The sequence below is a fragment of the Adiantum capillus-veneris genome, chromosome 15 (assembly GCF_014529385.1).
Source record: "Adiantum capillus-veneris isolate H3 chromosome 15, ASM1452938v2, whole genome shotgun sequence".
NCBI classification, from domain to species: Eukaryota; Viridiplantae; Streptophyta; class Polypodiopsida; order Polypodiales; family Pteridaceae; genus Adiantum; species Adiantum capillus-veneris.
The window spans coordinates 69,389,290-69,405,840 of NC_140945.1; the positions used below are offsets into that span (position 1 = coordinate 69,389,290).

At 44.4% G+C, this 16,551-nt stretch overlaps 1 protein-coding gene across 1 annotated transcript in view; it reads left to right on the forward strand.

Annotated features, from left to right (window-relative positions):
- LOC147440843 (V-type proton ATPase subunit d2) overlaps positions 1-16,551 on the forward strand; it is an 80,379-nt gene that overhangs the window by 13,195 nt on the left and 50,633 nt on the right. Inside the window, exons 2-4 of the mRNA XM_086482660.1 lie at positions 3,390-3,510; positions 3,890-3,997; positions 4,068-4,170. Of these exons, the coding sequence (XP_086338786.1) occupies positions 3,390-3,510; positions 3,890-3,997; positions 4,068-4,170 (332 nt within the window). The remainder of the gene's footprint in view (positions 1-3,389; positions 3,511-3,889; positions 3,998-4,067; positions 4,171-16,551) is intronic.

Here is a 16,551-nt window from a genome sequence, read left to right on the forward strand (position 1 = left end):
CAATTTATTCCTTAAACAAGACCTTCATAAATAAAGAGGCTGGTAGAAAAGAGGTCCAAAATCTCTCGCAACAAGCGTCCAAAGAATCTCCCTTGGTCATCCGAAGATGATTCCAAGAAGTTCGTATATCTCGTTCGTACTCCTTAGTCAGCCAGGAAGAAATAAAGCCTTTCAACCATTTAACCGGAGCGTCCTTTCTCAGTAGAAGAGTGAACCACCATGTTCGAGCATACGGAACCCAGAAAAGGATTCAAATCGACTGTCCACCTTCTTTAAATTCTTTGACCTTCTTGCTTTTATCTTCGAGGAAGTCGTATTGGTTGGCTTTAAAAAGAAACGTTTCTTCTTTGCATAAAACATGTGATCGTCGGAGTCCGAAGTATCTAGGATGAGTCCTTGGTAGAACTATCAGAAAGCTAGGCTTCTTTGCCTTTTTCTTGCCCTTTCTGAAGCTTTGCTTGTCCATGTTTTTCTGTGAGTACAGGTTCTTCTTTTCTGCACTCGTCTGTCTTTTCGGCTTTACTCCCTTCCTAAGAGTAAAAGCAATGGCCACACGCCATCTCGAGTAAATCGTATCAATCGGGTAATTCTTTAGGTGTATTACCAATCTCGGGTTCCTGGAGTATTTAATCAATCTGTTCACACATATGCCAATCTGCAGTTGAGGTTTGTACTCCTTTGCTGGCAAACTTGTCCGAAAAAAGTTTGCCCAAATCTTCATTCTTTTCTTTAGTTCTTGCACCGGATCTTCAACTTTTCTTTGCCTTCCCACTGAGAGGTGTCATCTCTGTCAGATTCTTGACCAGAACCCATGTGTAATCTGGGATTTTTAATGGCTTTATGCCCTGTAAGACAAAGCGATGAAGACGGGAGCGCGCCCGATGCACGATGTATGAAGGGTGGGAGTGGCTAATAAGTCCGGGGTTTCAAGGGAAATGTTATAGACCTGGACTCTCCAATCGAGAAATCAATAGCAACACAGGAACAGAAACTGCAAAATCACTGAACTTGACTAGAGAGAGAGAGAGAGAGAGAGAGAGAAGAAGAAGAAGAAGAAGAAGAAGAAGAAGAAGAAGATTTTTTTAACATCGTAGGAAACTATCCCAAAAGATCTTAAAGATCTATCCGACGAGGAGAGTTGAACCCAAGACCTGTTATTCAAGAGGGAAATGGCATAACCAATCTACCACACTTGGATGATAAAAAGGTTATACCATTTTAGGAAACTATCCCAAGAGACCTTAAAGATCTCTCCGATTAGGAGAGTTGAACTCAAGACCTGTTATTCAAGAGGGAAATGGCATAACCAATCTACCACACTTGTGAGAGAGAGAGAGAGAGAGAGAGAGAGAGAGAGAGAGAGAGAGAGAGAGAGAGAGAGAGTTACGAGCCAAGACGCATTGGCCCCAAAGATTGGCACCCCTTCCGGTTTTTTCTTTCTTATACGCTTGCAAAGTACAACTCTTGAGGGTCCAACTCTCTGCAAGTCCAAAATTCAAATGCTCTCCCAAGAAGTGACCCCGTGGACACTTATAAACTTACAAGGGATGCCCATGGCCCCAAAGATTGGCACCCCTTCCGGTTTTTCTTTATTATTATGCTTGCAAAGTACAACTCTTGAGGGTCCATGTAACAAACTTGGACACTCCAAGTCAAGATTTCTACCGCAACACAGCACAAAATTCACTTCAAAACAGTTCACAATTGATTCGACACGGCCCGACGGAGTTCCATGCCTATAGTTGTTGGCCCCAAAGATTGGCGCCCCTTTTCGGTATTTCTTTTTATATTAATCTGTGTTCAAAGTACAAGAGAGTAGGTAGGTGCTCACTCTCAAACTCTGCATCCAGATGCTTTGAGTTGTGAGGGCCCTGCCCACTTATTTGTAAGTTTACAAGGGATGCGCAAAAAGCAGAGCCCCAAAAGCAGTTAATTTTAAAAGCCTCTTAAATAAAGCAACTGGCCCAAAAGCTTCCCAAAAATCAGCCAGCGTAAATCTTGTATTTCCGTACAGTAGCGCAAAAAGCGGAATTCCGTACAGCTTTGCCACGTCAGCATTGGAGCGCAAAAAGTGGGACCGCCGTACTGCTTGTCAGCGGAATTTTCGGGATTGCCACGTCATCATGTCCCCGCATTTTTCGGTGCTGCCAGCCGGGGTATGTGTGTGTATGCTTTGCTGCCCCATGCCCAAGGCCATGCCACATCACCAGTTTGTGACAGTCCAACTCTCTGCGAGACTCTGCGTCCAAAATTCAAATGCTCTCCCAAGAAGCCCGTGGACACTTATAAACTTACAAGGGATGCCCAAAAGTAGAGCCCCAAAAGCACTGCACCACAAAGCATCTGCCATCAAAAAGCTCACGTGGATTTGCCAGTAGTGCAAAACGCGGAAATCCGTACAATTGCCACGTCAGCATGTGAGTGCGTTTTACAAAAATCAGTCCCGGCGTTCAAGGTTTTGATATTTGAGTTTTAGGCCCCTTGGTCGGTGCTCCATAAGTTGGGTACGGTTAGATTTATTTAAAAACCCTAGCCCCCTTGTGTTTAGGCCCCTCGGCCACACTTTTTGGGTTCAATTCTTTGGAGTTCAGTTCCTCTTGTCCACTTGGCAGTTGGGCACACCGTGTCTTCACTTTGTGACATCAAAAAGCAAAGTGGTCTTAGCACTATGGTACGCATGTTCAGCTCAAAAAAATCCTCCCTAACTTTTGCCAACCCGACCCCGATCCCAATCCTGTTCCCCCGTACCACGTTTCTATGGTTCTTGTGGCAAGCGCGCTTGTGTGGATTCATTTTACTCCTTTGAGGATGCTCTGTCGAGGCGCTTATGGATATGGAAGGAGCACCCATTGTCACAATTGTTTTGGGACCGGGTGAGTGGTTGTGGCCTTCCACTCATAGACACCAGCAGCTATGAGAGTTTCACCTCCTGTTCAGTCTCCTAGGAGCAGATTAGGGAGTGGGCTGTTGTCTGGCTGTGCCCTGCCATATGTGAGGTAGACGTATCATTACTGGCCTATTGAGCCATGAGGTGCCTGTATGGTAGGGAGGACGCATGTTCCTAGGTCTTCACTATATTCTTGCTGTCATTCGTTTTGCCTTTGATTATTTATGAGAAACTTATGCGTCAAAAGCAAGAAGCTCTCTGAGGTAAATAGGTAGGATTTCTAATACAAGCATCTGGGTAAATACATAGAATTTTGACACCAGCATCTATTTCATTGGCTGTGCAGACAGCCAATTTAAAATGGGGAGCTCTTTTACATATTTTCAACCATTTGAGTTTGTAATTAGCCAAATTTGTTTTTTGCCCCCTGTAACATTCTGAGTGTTCCTGTTATAGTGTTCAACAATCTAACTGGGGTTTTATTTTCCTCTGTTTTCACCAGAGCCATCTCCATTGCGGACAACTACGATCGTAGAGAAATGCACACAAAAGCTGGTGGATGAATATAAGCATATGCTAACACAGGCAACCGAGCCTTTGTCAACCTTCCTAGAATACATCACGTATGCTGTTTTTCAATTTCTTTTGTCTTTAGATTCTTGTTCTGAATTTAATGCTTACTGGTGCATATTCCTGAGATCCTTACATGAATGTATTTTCAAAACTCTAAACTGTGATATCAGGTTATTTAATCCATGAACTGTGAACACATCTGCTTTTGTCTAATTACGTATGCTTATCAAAGCTTCTTACTTTTTCAAAACATGGTGTTCTGTGCTTTAATTATTGATGGTGATGCTTTTGCTCTCTTACCTGGATTGTTTATTGCCCATGTGCTGGAATGCACGTGTAAGGAGAATTGGGAAGACAAATGCAACTTACCTCACCTAGAGTGGCCGCTTGCATTTCTGTGATTTATTCATTACCATGTTGACATTGCAGGTATGGGCATATGATTGATAATATTGTGCTTATTGTGACGGGAACTCTTCATGAAAGGGACGTGCATGAGTTGTTGGAGAAGTGCCACCCTTTAGGAATGTTTGAAAGGTAAAAACTCATAAAGATTCAGCCATAACGAAAAAATGTATTGATCTAATATTGTCTTTGTGTCATGTAGCATTGCAACCTTGGCAGTTGCTCAAAACATGCGGGAGCTATACCGCCTTGTGCTTGTAGACACCCCATTGGCTCCTTACTTCTCTGAGTGTATCACGTCTGAGGTACATTAGTTTTTTTTCTGGCTGTGTTAAGGCAGAGTTGTTAAGAACATGTTCCTTTTGAGATTTCTGTTGTATAGAGTACGTTGATCTAGCACCCTCTTTTTCTTTTTGCAATATAACATCAAACCAGGGGCATACCACAGGGCCCTGATCTGGATGTCCCAAGTTCAGTCTTATTATTCCTTGGTCGACTCTACCAGCTTAGCTGTAGTCGGATCGTCTAATACAGCACCTTTCACTCCTTTGATAAATATCTTTGCTTAATAAACTATGGCCTGGACCCGAAGGCAAGTACAAAGGTATAGCTCATACAAACAGAAGATTATATACAAAGCATCCCAAGAACAAATGGTGGATTCCGAAGCATACTATCAGATGTATATACCTAAGAAGGGGGGGGGGGGGGGGGGGGGGGGGGGATAATGTTTCTAGGTCACACAATATCATCGTAGAAAAGGGGTCACTCAGTGTTGTATGAGCTGTAGATAGGGAATTTTACCCAGGTTTTGCATGCATTTGACGTCTTGTCTTATAATAGTGAATTTGTTGGGGAAGAATACGTATTGACAGCTGCCCCAAGCTATGTTGCAATATTTTTCAGAGAGGAGTTCTATGAGGTAGTACAGGTCATGCACAGAGATTTACTGCATAGATCATGTGGAATTACGAAACCTAATCAAGGCCGAAGTAAATGTAACAGAATGCGTTATGCAAAAGAAACTCGATGAGGCAGTAGCAAGTTTTGAAGCATGGAGAACAAATATGGAAAAGCACATTGGGGAAAAAGATGCAATAATCGAGGAGCTAAAAGGAGAACTTGCGGCTTGCAAATCTGCAACTAAGGAGAAGGGAGATGACAAAACTTCGGTGCTGAAGGAGCTCGAGGACATGAAGGATCAGATGAAAGCTCTACGAGAAGGAGATGAACAAAAATCGAAAACGGCATCTTCATGGGCGGAACGTCTTTTTAAGACACAAGAAAAGGTTGATGAAACAGAGAAATGGATTGAGGACGCGAAGAAAGGGAAGGCCCAGATGCCTGAGACCACACCTACCTCCACCATTATTAATATGACCATTGAGGAAGAGCAGAAAAGGAAGAATCGGGCTCTGCATGTGCGGGTCACAGGAGTCAAAGACAAAGAGAATGTAGATGAAGAAGTGAAGGAACTGCTACAACGCATGGGCATCACAGAGCCTACTCACACAAGTGCATGGAGAGTGGGCAAGAAAGGAATCGATGAGAAGGGAAACGTAAAGGATAGGGCACTTATTCTCCGCTTCCCGAATATAGAAATAAGGAAAGAAATTCTAAAGAAGAGGCCAACTCTTAAGAAAACCGGTATTTTCTTGGGAGATGACCTTACATTGGCACAAGTGGCACACATGCAAGAGTTGATGCCAGAGATCAGGACAGCAAGAGAAAAGGGGAAAATCGCCTTTTATAGAGGAGGGAAAGTAGTGGTTCTGGAAAAGCGCTCAGCATGACGGTGCGAGACCTATGGGGTGACGCTCCGGATAGTGGCGTGGAATTGTAATGGATCATATAGGCTAGATGTAGGTGCCTTTGAAGACAGCTTTAGGGACAAAGACATAGTTTTCTACTCAGAGACACACCAGATACCGGGACAGCGTATGCCACATGTGAAGGGATATTTATGGGAAACAGCTGGTCGACCAAACAAGAGATCTCTACGGGGTAGCCGGGGTTCAGGAGGAGTAGCAGTCTTATTTAAAGAGGAGCTGAAACCACTACTACAGATTATCGGGAAAGATGAGCAAGCAAGGTATATGTGGGTGAGAATGAAGCCGAGATAGGTAGATTTCTATATATCGCTATATGCTACTTCCCTCTAAGTACATCAGTCTACTCCTCACCTAAAGGACAGTTACCTTTCTCCATATTGAATAATGACATATGGGAGTTCTCTAGAGATGGAGACATCGTTCTCTTAGGAGACTTTAATACCAGAACGGCCAACTCTCAAGCAGTATTCTATTATACTTCTGAGGAAATGCTCAGAGAAGTGGATTTATCATAGAGGGGGCTTACTAGAAACTCACAGGATAAAGAACACACTGAATATGGGAGACATCTCATGGAGATGGCAACTATACATGGTTTGGCCATACTTAATGGTCTAGAGAATTTCCCTTTGGCTGGGGGATTCACATGCTTCCCGCACAGGCATGGGGCCAGTACAGTGGATTATGTTATGACTTCACCAAGCTTTATTTCTAGTATCGATGACTTTAAGGTGGGACCCAGACCGGTTGGGATTGCAGTGGATCATGCTCTCTTGACCTTATTAATCTCCTTCCAATACAATGCCTCTCAAGTACAAAGGAAGAAGACACACACAAGATATACTTTCACGCCAGAGACTGATTCAGTCTATGTGGAAAAGATCTATAATAGGATGTGGGCAGCCGAGCCAGTATATACTGTAGAGGAGATTACTTCTCAATTAACAGAGATACTACATGGAGCAGCACAAGAGGCATACCCACATACTCAACCTGATCTGAAGAGAGGATCTGGGAACATGCCTCAAACAGTTGGTATGACGAGGAATGCAGAGAGACGAGAACCCAGGTCCAGAAAGAGCTTACACTGGGGATCATCACATATAAGCAGTCTCGGATTGCTCTTCGGCGTATAGTACGTCGCAAGAAAAGGGCATTTTTAGCCAAACTGGAGAAGGATTTATATCAGCTCTTCTTGAGTCAAGACTCACATGAGGCCTGGCGCTTATTTCACGAGCACTCACCGCCTCCGAGGATTACTTCTCCTGAGATTTGGGGTCAATATGTAACATCATTATATATGGTATCTGGACAGCCTCCATTACCAGATCCGCTAGAGCCATGCCCTGCTACTAGTACTTTCTTTACTACGGAAATGGCCATTGATAAGATGAAGACAAGAAGAGCATATGATCATGATGGTTTAGTAGCAGAACATCTGATCCATGCCAGGGATCTACTTTCAGAAGTCCTTGCTCGTCTATTTAATCGGGTCATGTGTGAAGGATTACCTGAATCTTGGAAATTATCTACTATCGTACCTATTTTCAAGTCAGGGGATCCTATGATACCCGGGAACTACCGTACCATTATGGTAGGTCACACATTGACCCGACTGTACGTATCCATTCTTGAACAAAAATTGAGTAGATGGGTAGAGAATGAGGACATAAGGGCAACAAGACAAGCTGGATTTAGGAGGGGTTATTCCACTTTAGATCATATTCTTACGCTCAGAGCCATTATTGAGGAAGGAAGAGCAAGCGGGAGAAGGATGTATTGTTGCTTTGTGGATTTCCGGAAAGCTTTTGATACAGTACCAAGGGCCAGATTGATGCGCAGGATGCAAGAGTTAGGGGTCCCCAAAGAGATTATTTGGGGGATCATGGGCTTCTACGGGTCAGTAACTGGTTATGTACGTACTCCAGAAGGGGATTCCGACATTGTTCATTCCACCGTTGGAGTAAAGCAGGGATGCCCATTGTCCCCTACTTTATTTGGTATGTACATAGATGAGGTATCAGATTACATTGATCGAGAGGGTGACAAAGGTGCTCAACTTGCAGGGTCATGGATCCCTGTGTTGTTGTATGCAGATGATATTGTATTGATAGCAGAATCACCAGATGGAATGCAGAGGCAGCTAGATGCATTACATAAATTCGTGGAGGACAGTGGACTGTCGGTAAACTTGGGTAAAACCAAAGTTATGGTGTTTAACACCACACCGCAGTGGGTTAGGAGATCGACACCTACATTTGCATATGGCCAGGATACAGTAGAGTACACAGAGGCATACACATACCTTGGTTTGGTATTTGCAGGACCGAAGTTTACTCTTAAGAAAGCAGCGGATGCTAGATTGTCTAGAGCCTTTGCGGCCTTGGGAGGGTTGGAGAGGATGTGTTCACAAATGCAGTTTCAGGAACCACGAACAAAACTTTGGCTCTTTGATATTGTGGTGGCTTCGGATATGCTTTATGGGGTCCAAATTTGGGGACCATCTGTGGATCAAGATAATTGGAAGTCAATGGAGAGACCTTTGGTATCTATGATTTCCTGAATGATTAGAGCCAAGGCCTCCGTACCACACGCGATTACCTGAGTGGAACTAGCTGCCTCTCCGATAGAAATTGAAGCTCTTACCAGATCAGTGTTCTTTGTACATGGTTTGTGGGATACAAATAATTGCCGATATACTAGACTGGCCCTTGAATCCTCTCGACAATTAGCAATGAAAGGGGATACATCATGCTGGTATGCGTAACTGTCCTCGTGGTTTCGAAGACACGGGTTCAGTATGGAAAGATTACCCCCCTTCCAATACTCTCTTGAGGCTCCATCACTGGCAATTACACGAACGGAGATTAATAAAATCATCCGTCAGGATCTTATACAGTTGGATACTAAGAGGACATGGGTAGACCCTACACAAGAATTGGGCACGAAGATGGCAGACTACAAAGAAAACTTCCTACAGCTATCTGAAGATGGATTTGTGATTCGCCCGAGCTACATGGATACCCACCTGTCTCATGGTTTGAGATGTGCTATTGGTCAGATTCGTACATCCTCACACCAATTGGAAATTGAATTTGGCAGATTTAGGGGAATCCCACCTGAGAGCAGAATTTGCAAGTTATGCGGAATGGAGCCGGAGACAGAATTACACTACATATGCCATTGCACCGTACTATGAGATACGTGGGCGTTTCCATTGCCTATTTAAAGAAGGCTTTGGACCTCTAGATAGAGTCATGCAATACCAAGATCAAAGATGTGTACCTACTGGAACTACATTGGCACATGGATAATCTAATGAGAAGAAAAAGAGCATTACCGCCTCAGAGGCAGATCACAGATTTCTTCGGATCGAGAGAAGCAGGAGTGGAAGGAGAAACAAGAGGCCAACAGCCAGCACAAAGGAGTACCCACATTCATACCAAAGGCACCCTCATTGACATGGCGATTGAGCTTAGGAAATCGAGACGACCACGACCGAGATGCAGAAGCACACTTCACCGGAGGAGACTACAACAAAGGATTAGAAGCATTCTAGCCAGACACCCAGAATGCTCCTAAGAAGTTTATTTAATACTTTGTATTTAGTCTTTCACATTTATTTTCACACTTTCACACTTTTCACACTTAGTACTTTAGTACTAAGATACCCAAACATTGTAACAGATTCACCACTTTTGTATCAATTTAGTCTCATAGGTCATTCTGGCCTTTTGAAGACGTTAATATAACATTTCATTTCATTTCATTTCTCTCTCTCTCTCTATATATATATGTAGACGTCCGTGTTTGTGTTGGGTGGATGTGGGGGTTGGGGGAGTGTGTTTAGTGTGCGTGTGTGTGTTGTGTGGGTGGGCTCGCCAGGCATAGTAGGTTTGTGCTCTTTCTCTCTCTCTCTCTCTCTCTCGCGTGCGCGCCAGGCATAGCAGGTTTGTGGTTTCAGTCACATGGTTTCACCATGGATAGACTGCCTCCATTCCAATACTCCTTGGATGCACCCTCCCTATCTCTCACACGGACAGAGATCACTAGACTCATACGTCAAGATCTGATTCAGCTAGATACCAGGAGAACATGGATACAAGCAACACAGGAGTTGGACACGAAGATGGCTTTCTATATAGAGCATCCTCTCCAACTAACAAACGATGGATATGTGATCAGACCGGCCTATATGGACACTCATTTATCCCATGGGATACAATGTGCTATTGGTCAGATGCGCACATTGTCGCATTATTTAGAGATTGAGACTGGTAGATTCAGAGAGTACCAGCAGAGGTCAGGATTTGCCAGTTGTGTCACATAGAGCCAAAGACAGAGTTACATCACATTTGTCATTGTCCAGTATACTATGAGATACGAGGCCGCTTACATTGTCTATTTAGAGAGGGCTTTAGAGTGGCTAGAGTCATGTGATATCAGGATCAGAGATGCCTCGGGTTGTTTTTGCCAGAGTTGCGCAAACACAAGGAGAGTCTCTTGAGGAGATCAGACAGTGGGAGACATTCACAAAGGGAGATCATTGACTTCTTTAGAGCAGGGACTCACCAGTTAGATGAGCAAGCTGACTTCAGAGCCCACCTATACCAGAGGCATATTAGTTGACAGAGCCATTGTGCTCGGGAGAGCTAGATGCCCACGTCTATGAGGGCAACCACGACATCGACGGAGGCTCCATCAGAGGATCAGGATTATTCTAGCACGACATGGTAGACGTCCAATACGACTATTTACAGAGGCGGACATTGATGATGCTCTTCAACGACCAATGCAATACTTTCTCGGACAACGCCTGATGTCGGGCATCTCGGGCATTGATGATGATGATGACGACGATGATTTTAGTTTTTCACTCGGTTCCATTTTGTTTTGTACCCAGACACTATTAGATCCACCAAGATTGTATCAGTTTGGTCTGGCCTTTTGAAGACGTTTATTGTAACATTTCATTTCATTTCATTTGTGTGTGTGTGTGTGTGAGAGAGAGAGAGAGAGAGAGAGAGAGAGAGAGAGAGAGAGAGAGAGAGAGAGAGAGAGAGAGAGAGAGAGAGAGAAATGAAATGAAATGAAATGTTATATTAACGTCTTCAAAAGGCCAAAATGACCTATGAGACCAATCAGTTACAAAATAGTGAATCGAATACCATGTCTGGGTACAAAAGAACTAGAAAAGAACTAGAAGTGGAACAAAATACTACTACTACTACTACAATCTAAAACTACGTGGGTGTAGAGAGAGAGAGAGAGAGAGAGAGAGAGAGAGAGAGAGAGAGAGAGAGAGAGAGAGAGAGAGAGAGAGAGAGAGAGAGAGAGAGAAAGTTGGGTTTGTCCCATTGATATCACTTGAAAAAATATACAAGAATGTTCGTTCGTAGCCATAATACATGATACAACTGAAATAAAAAAAACCCTCCAAGGATAATACATGACAAGGGGAAAAACTCCATTAAGCACAGAGTAATGTGAAACAACATATATAAGTGTGAAAGCTTGTAAGGGAACAATAAGGGGAGCCATGTTGACTCCTCGAAGGTACTCCTCTACACTCTCTGCAACACCCTTTGAACCATGAGTGTTAAATTTACACCACTTTGCTGCTTCACAGGTCTAGGGCATACTTGTACGGCTAGTATGTCTCCAGGCTGGCCACCCGTAGTCTAGGTTGTACCTGGTCTGGTTGCCGGAGTTTGGGACCACTTTGTCCGGGCGCCCACATATATTTCCATATATCATTTTTCTGTTGGTCGTGGGGATTTTTATCAGGCCTTGCCCTACCTCCCCTTGGGCACCTATTTATGGGACCAGGGGGCTACAGAGATCTCACAGAGATCATACTGATTGTACTGCTCATGGTAGTCATGGGGGGTTGATCGCCCCCTCTTCACCATATCTTGTGTTTGTGGTCTCTCTCTCTCTCTCTCTCTCTCTCTCTCTCACACGCGCACTGTCACATGGTATCAACAGCTTCAGGCTCTGCCTATTCTGAGGGGCTACATCGCGTCAGGTTCTTCTTCCAAGGGCTGGATCAACCAGCGGCTTTGCAGCTGGAGCCAGATCTGCTAGCGTTTTTACATCAGCCAGGAAAGCGCAGAAACGGGAGCCATTTCTGTCGTGGAGGACCTCACCTCAACCTGCGTTTTTTGCAAGAAACATCAGATCTGCTGATTTCCCTGCTAGCGCTACACTTCTGGGGCAGTTTCGTGGCCGGAAATGCCCATCCTCCATTTGCATTTTTGACCTTCATCTGCGTTTTTGGGTTTTCAACCCATTTTCGGCGGTTTTATTGGTCACTTTGTGTCGTTGACACCTTCCACAAGTTGCTAGGCACCTAGGGTACCCATCAAGCCTTTGTTTTTTCAGCAAACACAAGGTTTTTGGTGCCTAAAAGTGCAGCAAAAGTGGGCTGCAAATTGACCTGCGTTTTTGCAGCAGGAGGGCAGCGCTCAGCTTCTGGACCCCAGATCTTGCCACCACCTACCCGGCCTTGGCATCCGGTGCCTAATCTACAAATTTCAGCCATTACCCCTTGCTGTTTTCTATGTTTTCAACCCTCCGACGGCTGTGCTCATAGAGAGAAACCTTCCCTACACCTCTGCACCGCTCTGGATCCTGCCGGGAGCGTACAAGCACGCTGAAACTCGCTGGACAGCAGCATTTTTTTCACCTCGCAGCTGCGTTTTTGGGCAGACAACAGACACTTGGCTTGTGTTTTTCACAGAGATGAAGTTACCTCCTGTCAGGACACCATCCGGTGGTGGTCCATGCGGTCTCTCAGTGACTACTGCAGTACATGGTATCTTCGACATCGGCTTGATCATGTACGGGCGTACGATCCTTGGGAGATCCATTCATTCCAGCCATCATTCGGCGGTTGCACATTCCAGAGGGAGTGGTGACTTGTGGTTTGCTATGGACACACCTATGCACTCATCAGAGGAGTTCACACGAGATATGGCCATGCTCATGGCATATGGGATTCCGACATTCCCAGAGAAGACATCACCATCTTGGGTGGACAGACACTTACCACTTGACCTCGACACATTGCTTACACAGGAGCATCTACATGGTTAGAGAGGGGATCTTGGATCTCTTCTTGGATAGGTTCATTGCTTGGATCTACAGATTGGAGTGGGACTTCTTTGGACTCTCTTGGAGAGTTTTACCCACGAGATGCGGGAGATAGAGCATCATTACGCAACTATATCCGGAGTCACCCGGAGCTTGGCTTGGATGGTAGTGTAGTTGCTCTTCTACACTCCTGATCATTTGGATTGCTACCTTGAGAGTTGCTTACACTCACCCTCGGTAACCTTACAACAGACTTATCCCCCGACCTGGGCAGTAGACCACTCCCAACTCATTCACATTGAGAGCCACACCGATTTGCGGTTTGGTGGCGTTGTTGGCGTGGATTCTTTTTTGGTTGACACTGGAGGATTGGAGGTAGGAGATACAGGCAAGACGACGCAGACATCTCAGTTTGGACTCTGGCTTTTCCTCTTCTCATGGGATCTTCAGAGGGCAGACTTCTCAATCTGGCTTCCCTTCTTCATACAGGATGATTACGGTGCTGACAGCTTGGTCTGTCCACACTTCCTCTTAGAGGTCCTTCTCAACGTAGACTGTTGAGTCTAGCTTTCCCCTCATCTTGGATTACTCTACCTACTGATAGGACACCATCTGGTGGTGGTCTGTGCGGTCTCTCGGTGACTGTTGCAGCTTACAGTAGCTTCTACAGTGTAGACTGTTTAGTCTGGCTTTCCTTGATTCAGAGGGAGTTTACGGCGTAGATTGCTACATCTCGCATTCCTATAGTTTTGCCATAGCTTAGCCACCTGGCCACACTGGGTTGCGGGTTCATGCATTGACAGGCTTTCGGTCATTCTCATGACTATTCTTGGGCTTCTCCATTTTCTATCGACGGTTTGAGACAGACACCACAGATCCTATTGGGCAGGACACTTACAGGTCTATTGGCACTTCTTTCACGACAAAGAGTTGTTTTCACACTCAGTTCGGGACCTTCAAGCAGTATGGTCACCCTGTATCTACGGAGTACAACAGTTCACTACACTGCTCGTGACTGAAGGGAGCGTGGAAGCTCCAGAGTCCTAGCGTGAAGGTTCAAAGGAGCAAGAAGAAGTGGTGAGAGAGAGAAAACATACGCAAGTTATTTTCGTGTGCAGATAGGGCACACTTTTCAAAGTCATGTTTTATTTTTTTATGTAAGGATACAAAGTTATGGCCATTTAAATGGCCTTTGGGTGTGAACACACCCAAGTATAAAAGAATGAATGAAATGACTATGAGAGGCCATAAGAGGGCCTTTAGACCCAACAACCTCCCACTTAAAGGCCCGATGTGGTGCCTTTAAGCAACTCCCACTAAGTGTAAGCAATGCTGATGTTGTGCCTTAGCAAGACACTTAGTGAGAACATCTGCAGGGTTATTCTGTGTCTTGACCTTTATCAGTGTGACAAGGCCATCATCCAATACCTGTCGTATAAAGTGGTACCGCACATCAATGTGTTTGGTACGAGCATGGAACATGGCATTCTTAGCCAGGCATATAGCACTCTTACTATCACAACCAAGCATTGGAGCATGTGCAGGAAGACCAAAGTCTCTGACCAACCTGCCAAGCCAAATAGCTTCCTTAGAAGCCTCTGTGGCTGAAATATATTCAGCCTCTGTAGTGCTCAGTGCCACAATCTTTTGTAACCTTGAACACCATGAGATAGCACCCCTAGCAAGTGTGAATACATACCCACTGGTAGACTTCCTGGTGTCAAGATCACCTGCTATGTCCGAATCACAGAATCCCCGCAATGATAGTGTACCCTTGCCATAACATATACATGTGTCCAGTGTACCTTTTAAGTACCTAAAAATACTTTTCACTGCCTCCCAATGTGGTTTGCCAGGATTAGACATAAACCTGCTAACAACTCCCACTGCATAAGCAATGTCTGGTCGTGTAGCAACCATGGCATACATCAATGAACCACGAGCTGAAGCATAAGGAATGCTTTTCATAGCATGGGCAGCTACATCATCTTTTGGGCAATCAAGCTTGCTAAGCTTTGTGTGCGGTGGTAAAGGCACACCAAGAGGCTTAGCATTAGCCATATTAAATCTCTTAACCACTTTCTTGATATACCTGTCTTGAGAAAGGAATAGAAGACGCTTCTTTCTATCCCTCGTAATACGCATACCCAAAATATGTTCAGCTGCACCCAAATCTTTCATAGAGAAAGCTGAATTCAGCTCCTTTTTCAAAGCATTCAAAGTCTCCTTATGCTTGCCAGCAATCAACATGTCATCCACATATGGGACTAGCACAATAAGACTACCATCAGGAGCCTTTTTAGTGTAAAGATAGTGATCTGCTTGACTGCATTTGAAACCATGATTGAGCATAAAAGTATCAAACTTTTTGTACCACTGTCTAGGGGCTTGTTTCAGCCCATACAAGCTGCGTTTTAGTTTGCATACCAAACGCTCTTTCCCTGGAATGACAAAGCCCTCAAGCTGCAGCATATACAGCTCCTCATCCAGGTCACCATGTAAGAAAGCAGTGATCACATCCATTTGATCCAGCTCCAAATCCAAGAGAGCACATAAAGCAAACAATACATGGAGAGTAGACATCTTCACTACAGGTGAGAAGATTTCCTGGAAGTCAATGCCTTCCTTTTGTCCATAACCCTTAGCAACTAAACGCGCTTTGTATTTGGGTTTGTCATCAACACATTTGATCTTATAAACCCACTTGTTAGGAATAGCTTTCCTACCTTTGGGCAAATGCACATGCTCCCATGTATTATTTGCATACAGTGATTGCACCTCAGATTTCATAGCAAGCTCCCACTTACTTTTGTCTTCACAAGACTGGGCCTCTTTGTATGTAAGAGGTTCTCCCTCATCAGTCAACAAGATACAATCCAAAGATGGCTGAAACCTCTCTGGTTGACGTCTCTGACGCGTAGACCTCCTCACCCAATGATCTACATTAGCAGGCAAAGGGTCTACATCCTCAGGAATGATTCCATTACCATTTAGCGGCTGATTTTCAGCATTAATACCCTGCTGTAAATCATTTTCAGCCTGCTGGTCATTGTGCTCTACCCCATTTTGTGCATCTATCTGTTGTCCATTCTCTTCTGGTTGTTGCACAAGTGGTTGCTGCTCATTGTCAGCATCAATAGGCACCATATTTTCAGCCAAAGATGGCTTTATGGCTGTCTTGTCACTATAAAATTTGACTCTCTTTTTGTCATTGTCTACATGTGTAGCATTTTGTAGCAATTTTGCCTCATTAAATACTACATCTCGGCTGCGTACAACCTTCCTGTAATCAGGTAGCCATACCCTATAACCTATCTCACCCTCATCTCTATAACCCATGAAGATGCCTCTGATGGATTTCATGTCTAGCTCAGTCCTCTGATGTACAGGCACATGCACAAATGCCTCGCAGCGAAAAACACGCAAATGGTCATATGAAGCAGGTTTGCCAGACCAAACCTCTTCAGGGATGCCATTGTCCAAAGCACGATTTGGAGAACGGTTGCATACATGAACTGCAGTTTTCAAAGCCTCTCCCCAAAATTCTTGTGGAAGATTAGCTGTGGACAACATGCAACGTATCCTCTCACAAATTGTGCGATTATACCTCTCAGCCACGTCATTAGATGATGGATTATAAGGGGCTGTTAATTCCCTTTTAATACCATGCATCTCACAAAAAACATTAAACTCATGTGATACATACTCTCGCCCATTATCTGTTCTTATGGCCTTTAACTTAAGACCCTTCTGTGTGGT